At 36.4% G+C, this 19,358-nt stretch overlaps 1 protein-coding gene across 1 annotated transcript in view; it reads left to right on the top strand.

Moving 5' to 3' along the window:
• Positions 1-16,190, top strand: part of obe (activating signal cointegrator 1 complex subunit obelus) — a 77,048-nt gene extending 60,858 nt beyond the window's left edge. The window contains exons 34-39 of the mRNA XM_089243958.1: positions 6,960-7,128; positions 8,207-8,358; positions 10,365-10,518; positions 13,323-13,434; positions 13,631-13,860; positions 15,892-16,190. Coding sequence (XP_089100084.1) covers positions 6,960-7,128; positions 8,207-8,358; positions 10,365-10,518; positions 13,323-13,434; positions 13,631-13,860; positions 15,892-16,104 — 1,030 coding nt within the window. The 3' untranslated portion in view covers positions 16,105-16,190. The remainder of the gene's footprint in view (positions 1-6,959; positions 7,129-8,206; positions 8,359-10,364; positions 10,519-13,322; positions 13,435-13,630; positions 13,861-15,891) is intronic.
• Positions 16,191-19,358: the final 3,168 nt, after the last annotated feature.

Below are 19,358 nucleotides of genomic sequence, written 5' to 3'. Positions count from 1 at the left end.
CTATCTCCTAACCTTGGAAAATTGAGATCTCTGCTGGAAAGTAACCTGCTTACTGCAAAGTGCTGTACCGTATTGAGAAAAAAAACTTGTGTGCTGACCGTATGTGCTTTTCACACTTCGCGAGCACCACAAAGATGTTTTCATTCGAATGACAATTTACAATCCAAAAATATTTAATTTTTATTTATCTTTTGCAACTTTAGCCTAAAACAGACTTTTTTAAAACAAACATGTCAAACCCATCCGATCTCTCCTAGAAAGATTTGCTACAACTACAGAAAAATTTATGAAACTAGAGAGGATTTTCCCAGCAAGTTCCTGCACTCGATTTTCTCTCTGAAAATCGGATTAAGGTAATCACAACCCCTTATTTAAATTATGGGCCCTTCATCTGGCTTTTCATCACAAAACCCCCGATAATATCAGTGACAGTGCAGCTGAAGATGGCTTATTCTATTCCAATGTTTCTCAACCACCAGACCACAGCCTAGTGCTGGGTCATGAGTGATTCACAGTTTCATTTTTCCATTAATTTCTCATAAGTTGAGTGTATGACTGAGCCTTTCACTTGCACAAAAGAGATTTACTGAGCAACAGACTTTCAAAGATTGAGAACCCCACTGTTCTAGTCTACCAACTTTAGAGCGCAAATATGAGACAGTACCTGTTTAAAAAAAAACAAAAGAAAAAAGTCTACACTACAAGCAGCAGTAATTACTATGGTGGATTTATGCGAACGAAGAGCTAGTCTGCTGAATCACGAAGGAAGGAATTTTTTTGTGTATGATAATTTGTCGACTTCACCAAATAACAGGTGCTAGATTGCCAATGTCGCCAAATGACAAGTGCTAAATTGTCGAACATCGTGCTGAGTCTCCCAAAATTTGCTCCCATTTTGCAAAAATTTCTTTCTGAGTATAATTACTACTACTAAACCAGACATGCACCTCGTCCATATTCCTCTCTAGAACTTCTAACGAATTGGTACATGTTGGAATGTGTGTGTACATGTAGTAAAGTTTCTGTGTAATGCTTGTAATGTGTAGTGCTGCCATCTGCAATCAACTTCTTTAAACCATGAGTTTTTTCTCAACTCATAGTGAGTGAAGTGTAATGAATGAATAATTATTCTGTTGCTCTCTGCAGTGAGACTTGTTAACGGGGAGATCGGCTCGCATTCACTCCTCAAAATTGGGAACCGCAGAAAACCAACTTCAGCTGACCACCACTGCAGCACCGGTGGGGTTTCTGAATAGAACTGAAAAAAGAAGCCAGCAGGAATCATGCCCATAAAATTGAAAAACTTAATTTCAAGGAATTTTTTTGTGTATGTGTGTTGATTTACTTTCACGAAGTGTTGCTCTAAAAGTAAATAATTTTGCAGAGGGAAATCTTTTTCAGCTTTGATTTTTTTTTATTTTGAATAATTGAGGGGAAGTAAAAATATCCCTTAGAATTTTTATAATTTATGTGACTCTGTTCTGAGTTATACTTTTGGCCAAAACTTGAAGGTTTTAAAACACTTTGATGCAAGAGAAAATCATGAATTATCTGTATGGTTTGATTAGTCTATGATCCTAAAATTTAGGCTTGTGATGCTGAGATGGAACACAACAGACAAATGACTTGGCGGGAAAAAAAACTGATATGGATTAAGATGGTGGAAAACAGCTATCCCAAATACTTCTTCGTTCTCACCCACGATCATAGGCGCCGGAACATAGGGGCTGAGGCCATTTGAGCCCCCTCCCGAATAATTTCTGAAAAAACAATGCAATGCTTCTCCTTCATCCTTCTGTGTACACGCTCGAGTCCCGTATATATGGGACGACCAGCAACTTTCAGCCCCTCCAATGTTTTCTCCACGTCGGCATCTCTGCCTACAATGAACTACATTATCCATGCTCAACCCATTACGTGCGGGCCAAATGTGGGCCTTGATGTGGCTACAATCTAAAACCCAATTTTGTAAGAATGAAATAAGCGGCAAATTCTCATATCACTTCAGTGACTCGCAGCACATTTACAGATCACTTAAGTGAACTGTGGTATGTTTGGAAATCACTTGAGTGGTTTGCGGCACAACTATAGACCACATAAATGACCCTCTTTTCCCCCTCCACTGCCTTTAATACACCCATCTAGCATTTGTACCCAGCAAAAGAAAGCATTCATAATATCCTCCCATAGAGTTAGAGGGAGGGAAAAAGCACCATTATTTATTTTTTTTATAGCGATATGCTTTTTTTTTTCAACTCCAAGTCGAAAGTGACTTGTTCAGAAATCATTGTAGGGAGGTTATTTGTAATGTTAAGTCTATGCGACACATTCGGTACCAATGAAATGTGCTTATTGTTTGGAGGTGGCTGTTAGAGGAGGTTTTACTGCATTTTGCACAGGTGTATGTGCAGGACCTCCCAGGGGACTCAAGGCAGGCTATGCTGAACACTGGGGGTTCCTCCTCCTGGGAGAATATCTGTATTCCAAAACTTGGCACGTTAAATTCTAGTAAATAGTAGATTCTTTTTTCAACCTGCTTCCACACCTTACAGGAGAGAAGAATTGAGTATGTAAATAAATCAATATCAAACATATTTCCGGATCACACAGCTGCACCTTGAAAAATCCTTTTTTTTTTGTCCATACCAGGATTCAAACCCAGGATCATGAGGTAAGAGACACATACACTACCACTATGCTATACCTGCTGCCATTGTCTTTCGGTGCATTTCTCCCCTCTCAAGAGTTTCGGCGGCTCGCTGCAACTGCTTGGTTTGACTCCTCTTCACAGGTCCAGGTAGATTACGAATATCTGGATGTTGGCTTGCATTCTTTTGTGTGATGCTTGGCTTCACTGGATGTAGATCTTCTTGTTGCTCTTTTTTGGTCATGATTACGGCTTCATACGCAAAACATGAATATCTTTTAACTGCCGCTTCTTCCAGGACTTTTCCTTGCATGGTTCCACTTCAACAACCTCTGATAGCTTCTTCAAAACATGATGTGGTCCAAAGTAGCACTTCAGAAGCTTCTCAAATAAACTGACTTTGCTGACTGGTGTGAAAATCTGGACGAGATCACCTTCCTTGTACTGTACATCACGATGAGCCTCGCCATAACGGCTCTAATCGTTACATTATGATTGTTGCTCCGCTTTCCAAATGAATTTTGCATCTTTATTCAACAACCAATGCAATAGTGCGGCTACGAGACAGAAACCCTTGATGAAGCGTCTGAAATAGGAGCAAATTCCTAAGAATTCCCTCATGTCCAAATGTTTTCCGGGATTGGAAATCTTTCACTGGCTTCTACTTTTGCTGGATCTGGATGAATGCCTTCTTTATCTATTAAGTGACCTAGAATTTCTTATTGTTCAAAGTTAATCCAGCTCTTTGTACACATTGCAATACTAGTCTTAGTCGTGAAAGATGTTCTTCAAAAGTTGATCTGTAAACTATTACATCATCCAGGTAACATAAGCAAATATGCCATTTCAGTCCTTTTAGTAAACTGTCCATCTTCTCTCGAATATATCAGGTGCATTGCAGAGTCCAAAAAGCATCACTTTAAACTGGCAAAGACCATCGGGTGTAATGAACGCTGTCCTTTCTTTATCTTGCTTGTCCACTTGTATTTGCCAGTAGTCAGATTTGAGGTCCATAGAAGAATAGATGCTTGCCTCACCAAGACAGTCCGATGCGTCATCGATGTTGTGGCAGTGGATATACCTCCTTCTTAGTAATCTTATTTAGGTGACGGTAATCAACACAAAAGAGCCATATTCCATCTCTTTTCTTCGCTAATACAACTGGTGAGGACCAAGGATGCTAAATTATGTCCAGTTTCAACACTTTATCAATTTTGTCTTGTATTATATGCCTTTCTGCAAGTGACACTCTGTGAGGCTTCTGTTTTACATGAAGAGCGTCACCGGTGTTTATCTTGTGCTTTACACTATTTTCAATCTTCACAAACTTTTTTTCAAAATCAAAAATGCCAATGAACTCTTGCTGCAATTCTAAAAGCTTTGCACGTTTTTCATCATCAAGATGAGAATCCAAGAATTTTCCCAGTTTCTGTAGTTTTACGTCTATTATGACTATGCTTTTCTCTATCTTCTGCTGATCCAGTATCACTAGATAGAGAATACAACTGACTGACAGTCTTCGAGCTCCGTGAAGTCAACTAAAGACCTCTCCTGGAGTACGAGTTTAGTTTAGACTGGGAGGAAATGTTTGATACCCATACGTTACCTTGACCATCTTGAAGCACGATGATGGATGCTAGCATGCTCAGTTCTTTTTCAAGTTGAATCTATTTTTTGCCAGTAACCATGACAGTTTCACAAAGTTCACAATATTTGCTCACAACAGAGATTTTTCGAACAGAATTTCCAGGAATCATGTGGTCTTTGGCAGCGTACAGGTGAATCACATCCTTTCCAGATTCAGGATTGTAGCAAGAAGCTTCACCGATTTGATCTCGCCAATGGTGCAATCAGTTATTACATCTGTGGCTTTGAAGAAGTCCCAACCCAGAATAAGGTCATGGCTACACTGCAGGAATACTAAGAATTTGAATGGTTGCACATTCCCGTTCAAGTCCACTCTTAATACACATTGTCCAAGGGCTTCCACTAACTTCTGCTGACAGTACGGAGGATATTTCCCACGTTCGGCAAATAATGGTGTCTTCAACTTGCGACGCAAATGTTCTGTAATCACGGAATAGTCTGCACCTGGATCGACCAGAGTTTTCCCATTATGTCCGTTGACGATGACAAATACAGAATTTTTCATTAATTTAGCCGCTGTATGCACTGGAGGATTTCCTTCACTTGTGGCTTCACCTCTGTAACAAGTCACAGAGCTTAGTTTTCCCTCCGCGGACCGATTTGGTGAGCGACTTGGACGGCGAATTGGAGAATGGGACTGTTGGCGAGCTGCATTGCACCTGGGGAGTTACTTCTATAACGTCTGCCATCATTTTCAAACTCACATCCATACTCCGCTGTTAGAAAAGGTTTTACTGTATTCTGCTTGGGTGCATATGCAGGACTGCCCAGGGGACCCAAGGCAGAATATGCCAAAAACTGGGGGTTCCTCCTCCTGGGAGAATCTCTATTCCAAAAGTTGGCATGTCTGAGGTTAGATTCTGGAAGAAAACACAATGTATACTAAATTCTAGTAAACAGTAAATTTTTTTTTCAACCTGCTTGCATACCTATAAATATATATGATGTCTTTTTCCCATTCCCTGTCGTTGATTATGTCTGAAATGTTTTACTTATCTGAGCACACACACCAACCCCCTATCCCTTCCTCCACAGTTGCACTGTAACCTCTTTTTTTTTTAATTTTCTGTTTTAGTATTTTTGCTTCCCTTTTTGTTTCATCAATTTAATTGTGTTTTTTTTTCTTATCAGCATTTGATTTAGGAGTCATTCAAGTATTACGTCAGCATCGAGGGTGGGGGGGGGGGGGTGTTTGGATTTGCTGACTTTTGATGACGGGGGAGGGGGGTTTGAAGGTTGCTTACATCATCAACCACCCCTTTTTGAAGATATGAAATATTCTAATCTGCTGACAAATTTTGCTGACAGGGGGGGAATCAGTGTTTTACTGACTTTTGCTGACTAGGGGAGGGAGGGGGTCAAAAATGACTGAAAATCTGCTTACATAATACTTGAATGGTCCCTTACTTGTAACAAGCATTATATGCATAATTTTCATTTCATCTAATGTTAATTCACAAGAAGTCTTATTTTACTTTGTAAACTTACTCCAACTTATTGTGACACATTGTAATTTCTTCGTAACAACCAGTATGGGATCTTTGATCTCCTTGGTTGTGTGTGTGTGTTTTTTGCTTGGTTACTTCTGTTTTATACTGTACAAAAAAATAAGCAAATAAGTGTCTATTCAAGCGAAATCTACAGCCACCTGCCTTTTGTCTTATGTGCCCATGAGTGTCTCTATTAAAAGTTGAAAATGCAGTTTTTTCAAAATATTGCCATATTCCCCCTCATTAGCTGATATGCAGGGAAATAACAAGGGGGACCAGCATGCCGGGAAATTCACATCACCTATACTGCAGATAATTCTTAAATGTCTGATCAAGAATTGATTAAATTGGCCAATTTGAACCTTGTCTGTTCTCTGACTGTTCTCAAACTTGTATGTTTGCTTTTGCAACTACAAATCTTGATTTATTGAAATTGCTGGATGCTAAGCCATGAGTTGAATGGCATATAAGTTGACTGTGAAGTATTTTTGTATCATGTGTCATCATGCACTCTGCTTATACCAATTTTACACACATGACAATCACTTTCATCATTTGTGTAAAATTGGAGTAAACAGAGTGGAAAAATTAAAGAATTGTCCTACAGAACATGATACTCCACAAAATGATACTCCATGATACAACACAAAAGCAACACCATATTCCATATCATCTCTGAACATGAAAAATACAGTATCTGTATATCTTATCCCTGAGAAAAACATGTTTACTTCGGTGGAAAATTATTATTTTATTCATAAAAGACCGTGTTTAGTTCTCTCTGATTCTCCAAAATTGTGTTCAAGTGTGTGGTGGCTTCCTGTTATACAAAAAGTAAACAAGTTTTTACATTTTGGTAAATGCATCCAAATCATTGCCAATCAAAATATAGATAACAGAATATTCTAAACACATATCCCACACATTAATGCATATATTTCTTGGCTGCACTTATATGCTGTGTGACATGTAGCATGGTAATTTGTATTGTCATTCAGAAAACTTTTTTTCTAACTCTCACAATTACATTTTTCGACATTCAAACATTTCTATTTTGTATAAATTAGAACAAAATTTTGCCAACTCTTTAGTAGAAGGTGTTCATAAGACTTAAATATTGGTACTTAAATGCGTGTAAACCTGCTTGTTTCAAAAGTTTATTTTTTTAATTTCAGGCAGTTAGCCAAGAAATGTCCTGTGGAAGTTGATCCTTATTCTTATGACAACCCTCATACAAAAGCTCATTTGCTTTTCCAGGCTCATTTCAGCCGTGTTCTGCTCCCATGTTCTGACTATTACACTGACTTGAAATCAGTGTTAGATCAAGCTATACGTATTGTTCAGGTAAAGTTTTTTTGTTACTTTATGAATTTCATGAATACAGTAGAAATCAACTACAACAAGAACCTCACTATAACAAGTAAATTGTGAGTGATTGTTAAATAACTAATGTTAAAGATACAAAAAATATTCAGTTATAGGGAGTTGAAAATAATAGAGCTATTGCCAACAAAATTCTCCATTATGGTCAGTTTTTCTTTCTTTCCCTTGAAGAATTGAACTAGGAGATGGATTACTATTACATTCATCACATATGTTCCTCGTAAACATGGGCATTAGAAACTTCTAACAATGGATGAACTTGCAAAAGTCATTTTTTACCCACCCCTTCATATTTTTGGGCTTTTCAGTCTGTAAATTATCACTGCACAAGAGGTAACTTTTGTATCGCTCAGAGATCATAATCATTTGCCAGGTCTTGTTGGATTGAAACTTGCAGTTTAAAGTCATTTCCAAACAGCTGAACAAATTGTGCTAAAAGACTTTCAGATTAGTATGTTAATGAGTTCCCCCATACCCTGTTTTGAGAATGTGAAATGCTATGCAAAAACATCAGCAATCACTGCTGCAAGACCGAAAATTGATTTCATGACTGGAGTCCTATTCATTTGCTATATTAGAACAAAATGATCTAAAAGACAATTAAAATGTAGATATAGCCAGAAGTTTCTACAATTTAAAAAATGTGAAATTGTCTTTTAATGAGAAATTAGTTATAACAATTTTCTCTGTGAAAGTTAGGTGTAGTTATAAATCACTTTTGCTGTTAAATTGTATACAGTTCTATTGCTATTCAGTTCTGACACTCATTGACGTGTTCACTGCGGGGCCTAAATTGCTTGTAGAGTCCGTGGGGGGCATTTTTTTTAAGATTAAAACTAGTTTTGTACATGACGCCACCATGGCATCATTAGTAGTGAACGTGCTAATTATTCTGTAGAAGATTGTGAATTGAAAAATAGTTTTGATAATGATTTTGCTGTGAAATATTTCAAGAAATAGCTTAATATATCCAGATATAAAAGAAACATTTTTTTAAATGGTGATAATATTTTTTTTTTAATTATTATTCAAATGATAGGCCATGATAGATGTTTCATCAGACAGAGGCTGGCTTGCTACAGCAATAAAGTGCATGTCACTCTTGCAAATGATATTGCAAGCACGTTGGTATAATGACTGCAGTTTGTTGACATTACATCACGTAGTGAAAGAACATCTATTCCTTTTCAAGTTAGTGTTTTTCTTTTGCAAAAAACTAAAATTACACGCTAGTTTGTTTGTTTTGGTTTTTTTTTGCTGAGCAAAAAACATTCAGACAGGCTAGTTCAAGACTATAACAACTCAAAATTCTCTGTTTTGAGATATCAGCATTTTAAAGATTCATTATATATGGAACTCAATGGGAGTTCACTCACATTAAATTGCAGTGAGGAGTTTTCTAAGCAGAGTATGGAGTTGGAGTGTTGGGGATATTTGGAGGTGCATTTTCCACCAGTATGCATAACTGAAAAATATAATTTTTTAGTTGTTGCCATCTTTTGAACTAGCCTATCGATTTAAAGTCATATTTGACAAAAATCATCCAATTTATTTTTATATTTATTATTATTATCTTTATTTATTTTTTTGTTTTGTGTGCTTCACAGAATTAACCTAATTTTTAAGTCATCAATTAACTTTACCGGCAATAATAGTCATTGGGATAATAACTTTGAGTTTCACGCAGAATGTTCTCATGTACTGTGACACAAATGCCATAACTCCAAAATTGGTGATTTTTTTATATATAAGTACTATGATACCTCGGCTAACGAAAATTTGTTTCAGAATCATGTTCGTTAGCCGGAAATCTTCATACGCTGGCTAGATCAGCGGTTCTTAACTGGTGCTCTGTGTGCGCATCCCTCAGGGGCTCTGCTTCGACTCGAAAATAAAATTAATCAGTAAATTTTTGATAGTTAAGTAAATAAGAGAGGCCTACATGATTCCACCATAAAAATTATGTACAAAAAAGGGCTCCTCGAGTCAAACAGGGCTGCACCATAGAAATTATATACTGGAAAGGGCTCCTTGAGTCAAAAAAGGTTGAGAACCGCTGAACTAAATCATAGTTTCCCAACCTTTTTTGTCCCATCATCCCCTTAGAAACTTTTTTCTCCCATTGCCCCCCAATGCAATCTAACCCATAGGATCCTATGTTATACCCTTAACTTCTACCACTCCCCCCGGAACATTCCATTGCCCCCCAGGGGGCGTAAATTCCCACATTGGGAATCGCTGAGCTAGATTATGATTTCCATATGTTTCTATGGGAAAATCATTGAATTCGTTTCAGGTTCTGCTCAAAATTTAAAGATGGGATTTTTTAAAACACCAAGGAATGCTATAAGAAAGACAAAAACTGATTTAAGGCAAAAAGGAACAAATTTAAATTTGGATAAATGAGAATCTACAGAAAGATTGAGAGATGCAAAAGATCTTTTTTATTTTACACTAATATATACAACCAACACTACACCAACTTTAGTAGACTAAAGCTTGTATTGACACAACCCAGTTGAGTTCGTAGGTGTACCCATTCATTTGGTATATGGTCAGCTTGTTTCTGTCTCATACATGCAGACGGAAAATATATGCTTTTAGAGTCCAGAATGTTCAGTTTGATGCTAAAGAGTCTTGCACTGAAAAAATACATCCTCTAAAAACATAAGCTTAATTTGCTTCAATATATTTTCCATTTGACTGAATCCTTCATTTGGCATGAAATGGTTCGAAATATTTCAGAGAGAAGTGGGGAGTGCATCTGGAAAAACTTGCCAGGTGGGCATGTTAATCGGACTCTAGTGAGAGTAATTCTGATGATTGGCATGAAAATTCTGCTCACAATGCAATTGTTTTATGTTAATGCATACATTTATATCAACAAAAAATTTTCTTAGCAGAGGCAGAAAAATCATGAAAAAAACTCTTTGTTATCCGAAAAATTTGTAAGCTGAGGCATTCATTAGCCAAGGTATCACTACAAGAAACATAGTCAACATGTGTGGTAATATGCTGCAACTTGCAACACACTAGTGTTCTAGTTTATTTTATAAATGTAAACAGTATCCTAAATTATTTAAAATACCCACACTTTGTTTAAATATTCACGTGTTTTTCATCAAAACAGCTAAAATTGAGTTACCTGGTTGTGTGTAGTATTCACTGAGTATATTATTTCTTCTGTCGAATTGCAGATTTGGGAAAGATGCTTCATCATCTAAAGCTTTCAAACAAGAAGCAAGGAAACGGGTGGATTGTCTTCCGGAACTCATCGATATTGTTTCAAAACGATACGAATTGCTAGCCAGTGTGTTACGAGAAGAAATGGATGAAAACCAAATTAATGAAGTGAGTGTAATTTTTGTGCATATCACTCACAGACGTGCCAACTTTTAGAATCCATAGATTCTCCAGAGGGGGGTAACCCCCCACCCCAGCACTCATACACTCGATCAAAACATTTTCGAAAAAATATTTTTTTTTAAATCAATTAAGAAAAAGTTCCATTCCTTCCCCCCCCCCCCAAAGTAGGTTCTGCATTGCCCCCGAGCAGAATATAATTTAATGTCGGTCTTTCCATGCAGAATAGAGAGAGAAATCACATCTACATATACTGTTCATTAAACGTGTTTCCTTTCGTGGATGCTATCAGTGATTGATAATCTTGGGTATATCAAGTCTTAAAAGCTTTCTCTAGCTTGAAAGTTTCATATTTTCTTTCTAAAGACATATTTAATCAGAGGAAACAATTAAACAACTTCAAAATACAAAGCTGCTGATGAGAAAACTTCTGTTTACCACACAACTGTTAATCGAATACAATAACGATTATACAGGAATTTCGGCAACCAACGTCATGCCCCTGATAAATGATTGCCTATAAACGTTACGTAAACAAAGTCATGTCTTTGCCAGTTGCTTAAATGCGGTCACCAAGACTTTTTTACAGCTGCTCGATGGAAATGGCTACAGCTGTCCTCTATGGGTGTTTTCCCTTACGATGATGACAGTCATTGACGTCACGACAATGTGAAAGCTCACATAAAATCTAATTTTCTGCTAAAATCTAGAGAAATTTTAACAAATCCGGAGAGCGGGAGGAAGGATGAAAAATCTGGAGTCTCCCGCCTAAATCCGGAGAGTTGGCAGGTCTGCACTTATTATATTCTAATCTAGTAATGGATTATCTTTTGCAACTATTTATGAGTTTGTTGAGAAATTTACGACAGAATACAAAGTTTTTTTAAATTTTGAACAAGACAAAAATTTATGTATTTTTTCTAGGAATTTTTTTTAAAGATGACAGAAGATGCAAATTACTGTAGGGACTTAAAGGAATAGTTCTTTTTTTGTATATGCTCCTGCATCGGGTTTTTTTAGTAAACTGGGCTGACAGATTGTGTTTTTTAAAGTTTAGGTGCTGTAAAGTATGAAGAGGTGCTGTAAAGCTAAGAAGTATGATACTGTGCTATTTACATCAAATTTTGTTTAAGTTTTTCATTGGAAGCCAGCTTGTACTCTCATCCTAAGGAATAAGAGACTGACAAATCAACAATCAGCCAGCATGATTTTCTGTCACTCATATTATTGGATATGAGATTTTGTTGGGGATTAAGTAATTTTACACTGAATTTTGACCTTTTACGCTATAGCTGTAATCTCTTTAAATTAAAAATTTGAATTTGTTTTCCTTTAGTACAAGGCTTGACAAATTCTAGATCACCATGATGACTAAAAAATTTGGCATTGGCACTCAAAATTTTCTATTCATGATTACTAATTCAGTCTGAGAGCAACACAAAACTTTCATATATTTATGCTGGCTTATCTATCAACATGGGAAAAGATTACCAAGCAATGCCCCCCCCCCTCCGCATCCTACAGCACGGCCCCTAGGCCGGGATCTTTACCAGGTCCCTTTATCAGATATTTCACAAGCTGATGAATGCTGTGAATTTAATTTGTGAAAAACAAAAAAATTATAAAAATCGTCCCGAGCCCTGTCAGCTCTACCCTTGTGGGGCCAACATTATCAAGTCTCAGAAAAGTCTAAAATATGCACTTTATTCCTGAGAAGTTTTTGCTGGTACTTAATTTTTTTTCTTAGATTTGTCAATCCTTATTTTGTTATATTATGTATACAGAGTGAAACCTCCCGTAATGGTTACCTCTGAACATCGCCACATTTTCTTGGAACACAGCACATCCCATTAGATCAGTGATTCCCAACTTGGGCGTTTATACCCCCTTGAGGGAGATGGAATGTTCAAGGGGGATGGTAGAAGCTACGGGTATAACATAGGATCCTATGGGTGAGATTGCGTTGGCGAGCAATGGGAGAAAATAATTTCTGATGAAGGGGGCGATAGGACAAAAAAGGTTGGGAAACTATGCATTAGATTAACATTAAGGCCAGCCTTCGAACAATAATTTCTGAGTAACAGTTAGTTTTGGACATTGAAAGTGAAAGAAAATTGTTGCATAGCATGAGAAAAAATAATCCTGAAGATTTGCTCTAAAAGAGTGTTTTCCTTCCTCAAACCCTATGAACATAAAAATGAGTATGGGTTTTTCCCTTTTCGTTAGTGGTTTTCGAAACGTAGTCCTTGGGTTCCATGAGTAGTTGCTAATGGGTGTGACAAGCACATTTCGGGAAAGATCAAAGAAATTAGGACTGAAATATAGTGAGTGGCCTTGATTTTCATGCTATTTTGACCAAGGGTGCTTGGGTAAGAACTACTTCTCATTTTTCTTCATTAAATTGTCATGTATTTTGCCAAAACAAGTTACATTTCATATTTAGAATTCAACAGCTTGTTGTTTGAGTGAAATTAGTAATGAAAATGCGTCGAATGACAAGTTTAATATCTTTGATGCAAAATGTGTGTAATTTATTTTGAAACAGGCTTCCTTTAATTATGAAATGGATTGTTATATATTTACATGCAATCAAAAACTTTATTTTTATTTTTTCAGAAATACTGAACCTCTTAAAAACTGTTATCTCACAATAATGACCACATTTTCTCGGCCCCATCAGTGGTCGTTGTTGGGAGGTTTCTCTGTATTTAGTTTTTATTGTAGTTGTTAGCCTTGAACTTGATGATTTCATAGAATTAGTATTTATTGGTAGTTTGGATATTTCTTTGCAGATATTTCAAACTTTAATTTCTCTGCCGGTCATTGAAGTGAGTTGTTCCTTGAAAGGAAAGTTTCTTGAAGCGAGTGGGAGTATTCAGAAGAATATAAATTTCATGCAAATCAGTAAGTCTTTCTTTTTGATATATGAACTTTATAAGCACATAAGTTTTTAGCCTTGTCGAGATTGCAAACAATGTCACTGAATGTTGTATTGCATCAGTTTATATACAGTTTTTAAACGATTCAAACATGCCCCCCATGAAAAGGATTTTTTTCTCTTTATGTTACCTGTAATTTTCTCCTCTTTCTATCTCAATAGGTGGTGCAAGGCCTCAGTCGTCATTTATAAAAACTTACGCAGATCATGAATGCACCCTGAATGTCAACCTCAAAAGGCTAAGTAAGTCACGAAGAGACACAAAAGCCTTTGCCCCCAAGTTTCCCAAGCCAAAAGAGGAGGGTTGGTTTCTCATCCTAGGCATTGTTGATACTGGAGAGCTGGTGGCGATGAAAAGGATTCCATACATACAAAAGAATGCTCTTCACAATGTAAGGGGAATTTTTTTTTTCTTTTTACTATAGAGTCCAAATCAGCATTCACGTCAACTTGTGGACAGTGAGAAAACTTTTGTAGTCCGTGGAGGAACTTGGACATTGTTTGTAATTCTTATGTTTCCACTCCCCTACATGGATTCAAAACTTTGAATTTAGAGGATTACATGCAATTCCCCGCTGTCAATTTAACAGTTCTGCAGGATTCATAATTTTAAAGTTTAGTAGTGTCTTTGAGAGGTCCAAAAGGTCGGTGACTGCTGGTTTATACAAGGTGCATTGGTAACAGCACATACTGCATTTTTTAATAGAAAATCGTTGATCCTAGAGGCATACTTCCAATTAGGAAAAGGTATCCAAATAATAATTCATGTTTCTAGGGGTCGTTATTAAAATATAAAAAACTATTTTTTTATATAGACACCTTGGGTCCAAAAACCCAATTAGAAAGTTATTGCCTTGTCTCTCCTGATGCTAACAAAAACATTCCTTGTTTCCAAGTGCAATATTCACTGAGATACACTGGTAAAACCTACATTTAATGTTATTTTCCCCAACTTCCTTCCGTTTTTCGAATTGGAATAGCTCAGCAAATATTGCATTTAGAAACGAATTTTTTTTTTTCTTTTGTCATCAGGAAAGACATGGAAACAACTTGCTTATTGGGTTTTTGGGCACAGGGTGTCCATATGAAAATTTAGTTTTTCTTAAATTTTAATAACCATTCAACCTCTTGCAACATGAATGGCATATAATTGAGCGCTACACGATTTGGATACCTTTTTTTTTCTAATTGAAAGTATGCCTCTAGGATCAACAGTTCACAATTAAAATGCTGTGTGTGGTGTTACCTATGCACCCTGCATAATGTTTGCAGTAAAAACCTGAAATTTGAATCAAATTTAATAACAGTGATACTTTAAAAATGCTACACTATGTTTAGGTGATTGGGAATCGACACAGCTTGGAGCTAATTTTGCTCAAAAATACAATATATGCTCGAGATGGAAGTTTGAAAAACATGCATGGACAAAGAAAGCCATCTTGACCATAAAAGGAATAAATTCACCTTATTAAATTCACAGAGATTATTCACTTCCACCGTCCCTTTTATGTCAATAATTTTTTTTTTTTCAATATTGGGGGTTAGATCCCACCTATATTCAAAACACAACTGCTTGTATTGTGAGGACAGAGCCATAACTAATATTTTTGAGGAGGCAAAAATGATTTTGTCCCCCCCCCCCCAAACCACTAAAATTTGATTATTTTACAACTGATTTTGTTCCTTACTAAAATTTGCAGCCATGACAGATTTCCCCACCCCCAGTTCTGCATGAGGGGGACCCCCAATGATGACATTAAGTTTAATATTAGTGGAAAAATTATCGAAAATTTATGAATGAAACAATCAAAAACATCTCCAGAATTTATGAAAGACATAATTTCAGAATTTTTGAAATATTTCTGTAATCCGCCCCCCCCCCCATTTGATTCAGGGCCCTGGGCCAGGCACATGGATCCTGACATTGGCATCAGATCCGAGGGTGCAGTGGGTGCTTCAGCACCACAGTATTTTGTAATATCATTCTGATCACACCACTGAAGTTATTCAGAGAAATCCCTTTTATAATATATTACTTACATCTCACCCTAAAAATCGTATGCTTTTGTCGGGGAATAAACGAAATAAGGAGTTGCATAATTAATCTAGTGTTTACTTTATTTTGATCCCTAAAATCATACCTTGTCTTATATGTGAGATAAATATGGTACTCTGAAGCAATCATAGCACCAGATATCATGATCCACAATGAAATTCAGGGTTCTCCTCGCCACCCATGTCATGGTTCAGATTTTTTCTAATGTGCCTTGACATCAGATATGGAAATATCGAAAATCAAACTTATGTTACTTCTACTGCTGTGTCATTTTAAAGATGTTTAGCATGTAAGAATCCTTCAAATATATTCATATCAACTCTGCATAGCTCCTGTCTAAAATTAATTACTCCTCTTTTTTTCGCAGCTCATCTTTTATACTCCCGAAGAAGACAGACAAGTTATCTACACTTTGTTCTTGATCAGCGATAGCTATATCGGCTTGGACCAGCAATTTGATATATGTTTGAATGTGCAGTGTTCGAAAACAAAGGATTGTGGCAGAGATGATAGTTCTAGCTCAACTGATTCCGATGAGTCTATATTTGTCAGTGAAGAAGACGACTTTGCTGACGATTGATATTAACTGACTTTTGAATAATTTATATTTATAAATATTCCCTTTTTTTTAATTGTAAATAACAATTAAATGAAAATTATGCATCAGACATTGTTTAAAATGATTTTTAGCTGGAGCTCATTGAAATATCACGTTGAGGCATCTTTGAGCAAAAGTGTTGTTACATCAGTATAGTCAATTTCTGTTCCTTGACCTGCTTTTTTTGTCAACAATTTCCAAGGCATCACTTGGAGTGGCGATCTTAAGCAAGACCGCAACTAGATACTTTGTCACCTCTTGAATGTGGAAGCAAGCAGTTAAAAGGTGAATTTGATGCCCCTTCTGGTCCAGTGCCCGAGGCAACAGACCCGTAGTATTTTTTCCTAACCAGATCATGACTCAGTGAAGAGATAAGCAGGTGGGGGACGAAGAAGACTTGGTCCATGCAGGAACATGTGCAGGTTAATGCAATCTAACGTGAAGTTTGTCTCCGTGTGTTGCTTATTATACTTAGTGCTGCCATCTGTGATAAGTTTTTTTAATTATGAGTGAAGTGTAATGAGTGAATAATTGTACCATTGTAGGCGTGTTTTCTGTGGCAAGACTGTTTAACAGGGAGAGTAGCTCGAAGTTGGGAATTACAAAAAATCAACTTCAGTCGATAACCACTGTGATGACGGGGTTCAAACCCAGGTCATCACTATGACCACCACAGCGGCTAAAAATAAATCATCTGGAGAAAATTTTACCCACTCAGCATAAATCTACATTATTACCCCAAAACACTAAAATCTTCACACACAAATCTCTAATACAGTGAACACCACTTAGTGTGAACACATCAGGACGTGGTTTCTGATAAGAATAACCAATTAACTCTAAATCCAAAAAAAATTCTCAGTTGTAAGCGAGATGACCATGACCCATTTGATTGAAGGGGATGTATGAAATTAGTGAAAATTTCTATTTTTCTTTGTGGCATAACAGGTTTCAAAATGTTATATCATGCATCTTTTTCATATTGTTATAAAACAGGTTCCCCCCCCATGAGCTAATTTTTTTTTTTTTTGTTATTCAGAAATAATATGGAGTCGAAATAGAACTATTCAATGTGTGTATTTGCATGTATTGCAAATTACAATAACTTCTTTTAATGCGTAGTATACTCCATAGATCCCTAGAGAAAGTCTTCGGCCAAAGAATGTGTGAATGTGGTCAGCGACTTTTTTACCTTGCACGTGTCTCTTTCCTATAGGAAAGAAATTTCAAAAGAAGCACCACATGGTAGTATATGGGTCATAGCGATAACTTTTATGGAAAAAATGCAAGAGTCTGCATATTTTAAAGCTAAGGTTGAACCAAAGAAAAGACTTTTCATGAAAATAAATTGATAACACATAAATCAAAGTTGTCATTAACTATAAACAAATTTTTCCCTTATGTTATGATGATATTGATCCATTCTGTGCTCGGCAAAAATGATAGCAATACCCAAATGACAGCATTATCCAGGATTTCAATAAGTGGCATCTACTGAGATCTGAATTATGTACTCTATGGTAGTGAAAGGTAGATTGGATTATGATTGAAATTTTTGTTGACAACAAATCGAGGAAAATCATTAATCGTGATTGATTTGTATAAATTGGAATTTTTTTTCTGGTGTATATATGTTACTGCCAAAGCCGAAAGTTGGCCAATCCGTGATGGGGCCGGCCATTTTGCGAATTGACTAATTTTGTTAAATATTGACCCACCCAGTTAGTGAAGTGGCTGGTGATAACAAAAGACATGATTCAGGATTATCGGCAAGTTGGCGTATGTTTTTGTGATAATTATGTTCACGTTAGTTGAGGTAACCCATCAAACTGCAGTCATGATGCGTTAATCATTTTATTTCTTCAAAATTTAACAGAAAAACTTTGATTATTTTATAGTTTTCTCTCGTCAGATGAAGCTAATCCAATACAGCTGTTATATAAGAGATATGCATCTTACATGTTGGCAAATGAAAAAAAAAAGGATTTGGCTCCTACTGCGCTGTCTTGCATCGAGCATTGGCCACGACTGTCTAGCTACTTCACGAAATGGTACATTCCGAATAATTTCTACAATTCATTCTCTGACCAAAACACTTGGCTTCACTTCTGGCAGTAGCATATATACATATACATGACTTTTGTAAATAATGATTCTTACATTTGAAAGAAAACTAAAAAATTATCAATTGAGAGTTATATATATATGAAATGCTGATACAAATTTTTCATACTGAATATTCTCTTGCATATGTTTTTTTTTTATTCCAAGGGTAATTAACAGGACTCTGGAATGCAAGCAGTAAATTTAATTTCGAATTAACCCTTTAAGACCAAACTTGATCGATCGTGCGGGTGAAATACTTAACATTCATGTTTTCAAAAATTTCTTGGTCTTAAAGGGTTAAATTCATTATCTCAATCAATGTAGACAGAATGCACAAGTATATAGACTTGTGTTACCATCTGTCAGCATAAAGCAGAACTTCTTGGGAGAGTATTAATATCAGTATGTATGCTGCCATCTAGTGAGGGAATACTACACTATAGATTCAATTGTTCACTAACAGATGGCAGCATAACATCTGTTCATTTGATCAATGTGACTATTACTGTATTTTCGGCCATTCCGACTCTAATATAAGTGGCTTTTTTTTTTTATCATCGTCATGTGCTGCCATCTTCCCCCCACCACAAGACCTTCATTGGTGCAAGCCGGACTGAGTAATAATAACTCAGCAAACCCTTTGTCAAATAACTGCTGATTGCACGAGCAGTAATGCGTATAAGCCATGATTTGAATAAAAGTATAAAAATGTGACGAAACCTTACATGTGCCTAGCACTATTTCATGGTGACAATAAAGAAACTAATATGGTTTGAGAAATCGTTATGTTCTTTTATGGCACACAGACTCAGACTGTTCCCCCATTCCTTTAAAATATATCTCCACTGTGATGAAAGTACAATTGTAACGAATCTATTTTTCCAGTATGGACATTTTTACTAACTCTCTGTGGCCTTACAGCACATAATGCATTTTGTTTGTTTATACGTTGTTAAAAGAAGTTGAGAAGAGAAAATCTATCTTCCAAGAGAAGAAGACGTGAGTTGGAATGTGGCTTCCGTCCTGGAAGGTTGTCTGTTTTGAGTTTGCTTCGAAATAAAGGCTTCTTCGTTAAGTTCTGTAGTTTTGTGTATAAATTGGACACCCCTCCAATATCCAGTGTCTAGGGA

The sequence above is a fragment of the Pholcus phalangioides genome, unplaced genomic scaffold (genome assembly GCF_987345545.1).
Source record: "Pholcus phalangioides strain wild (caught in Gottingen) unplaced genomic scaffold, Ppha-v1.0 ptg000015l_1, whole genome shotgun sequence".
NCBI classification, from domain to species: Eukaryota; Metazoa; Arthropoda; class Arachnida; order Araneae; family Pholcidae; genus Pholcus; species Pholcus phalangioides.
This window is presented reverse-complemented; position numbering and strand designations above follow the sequence as displayed.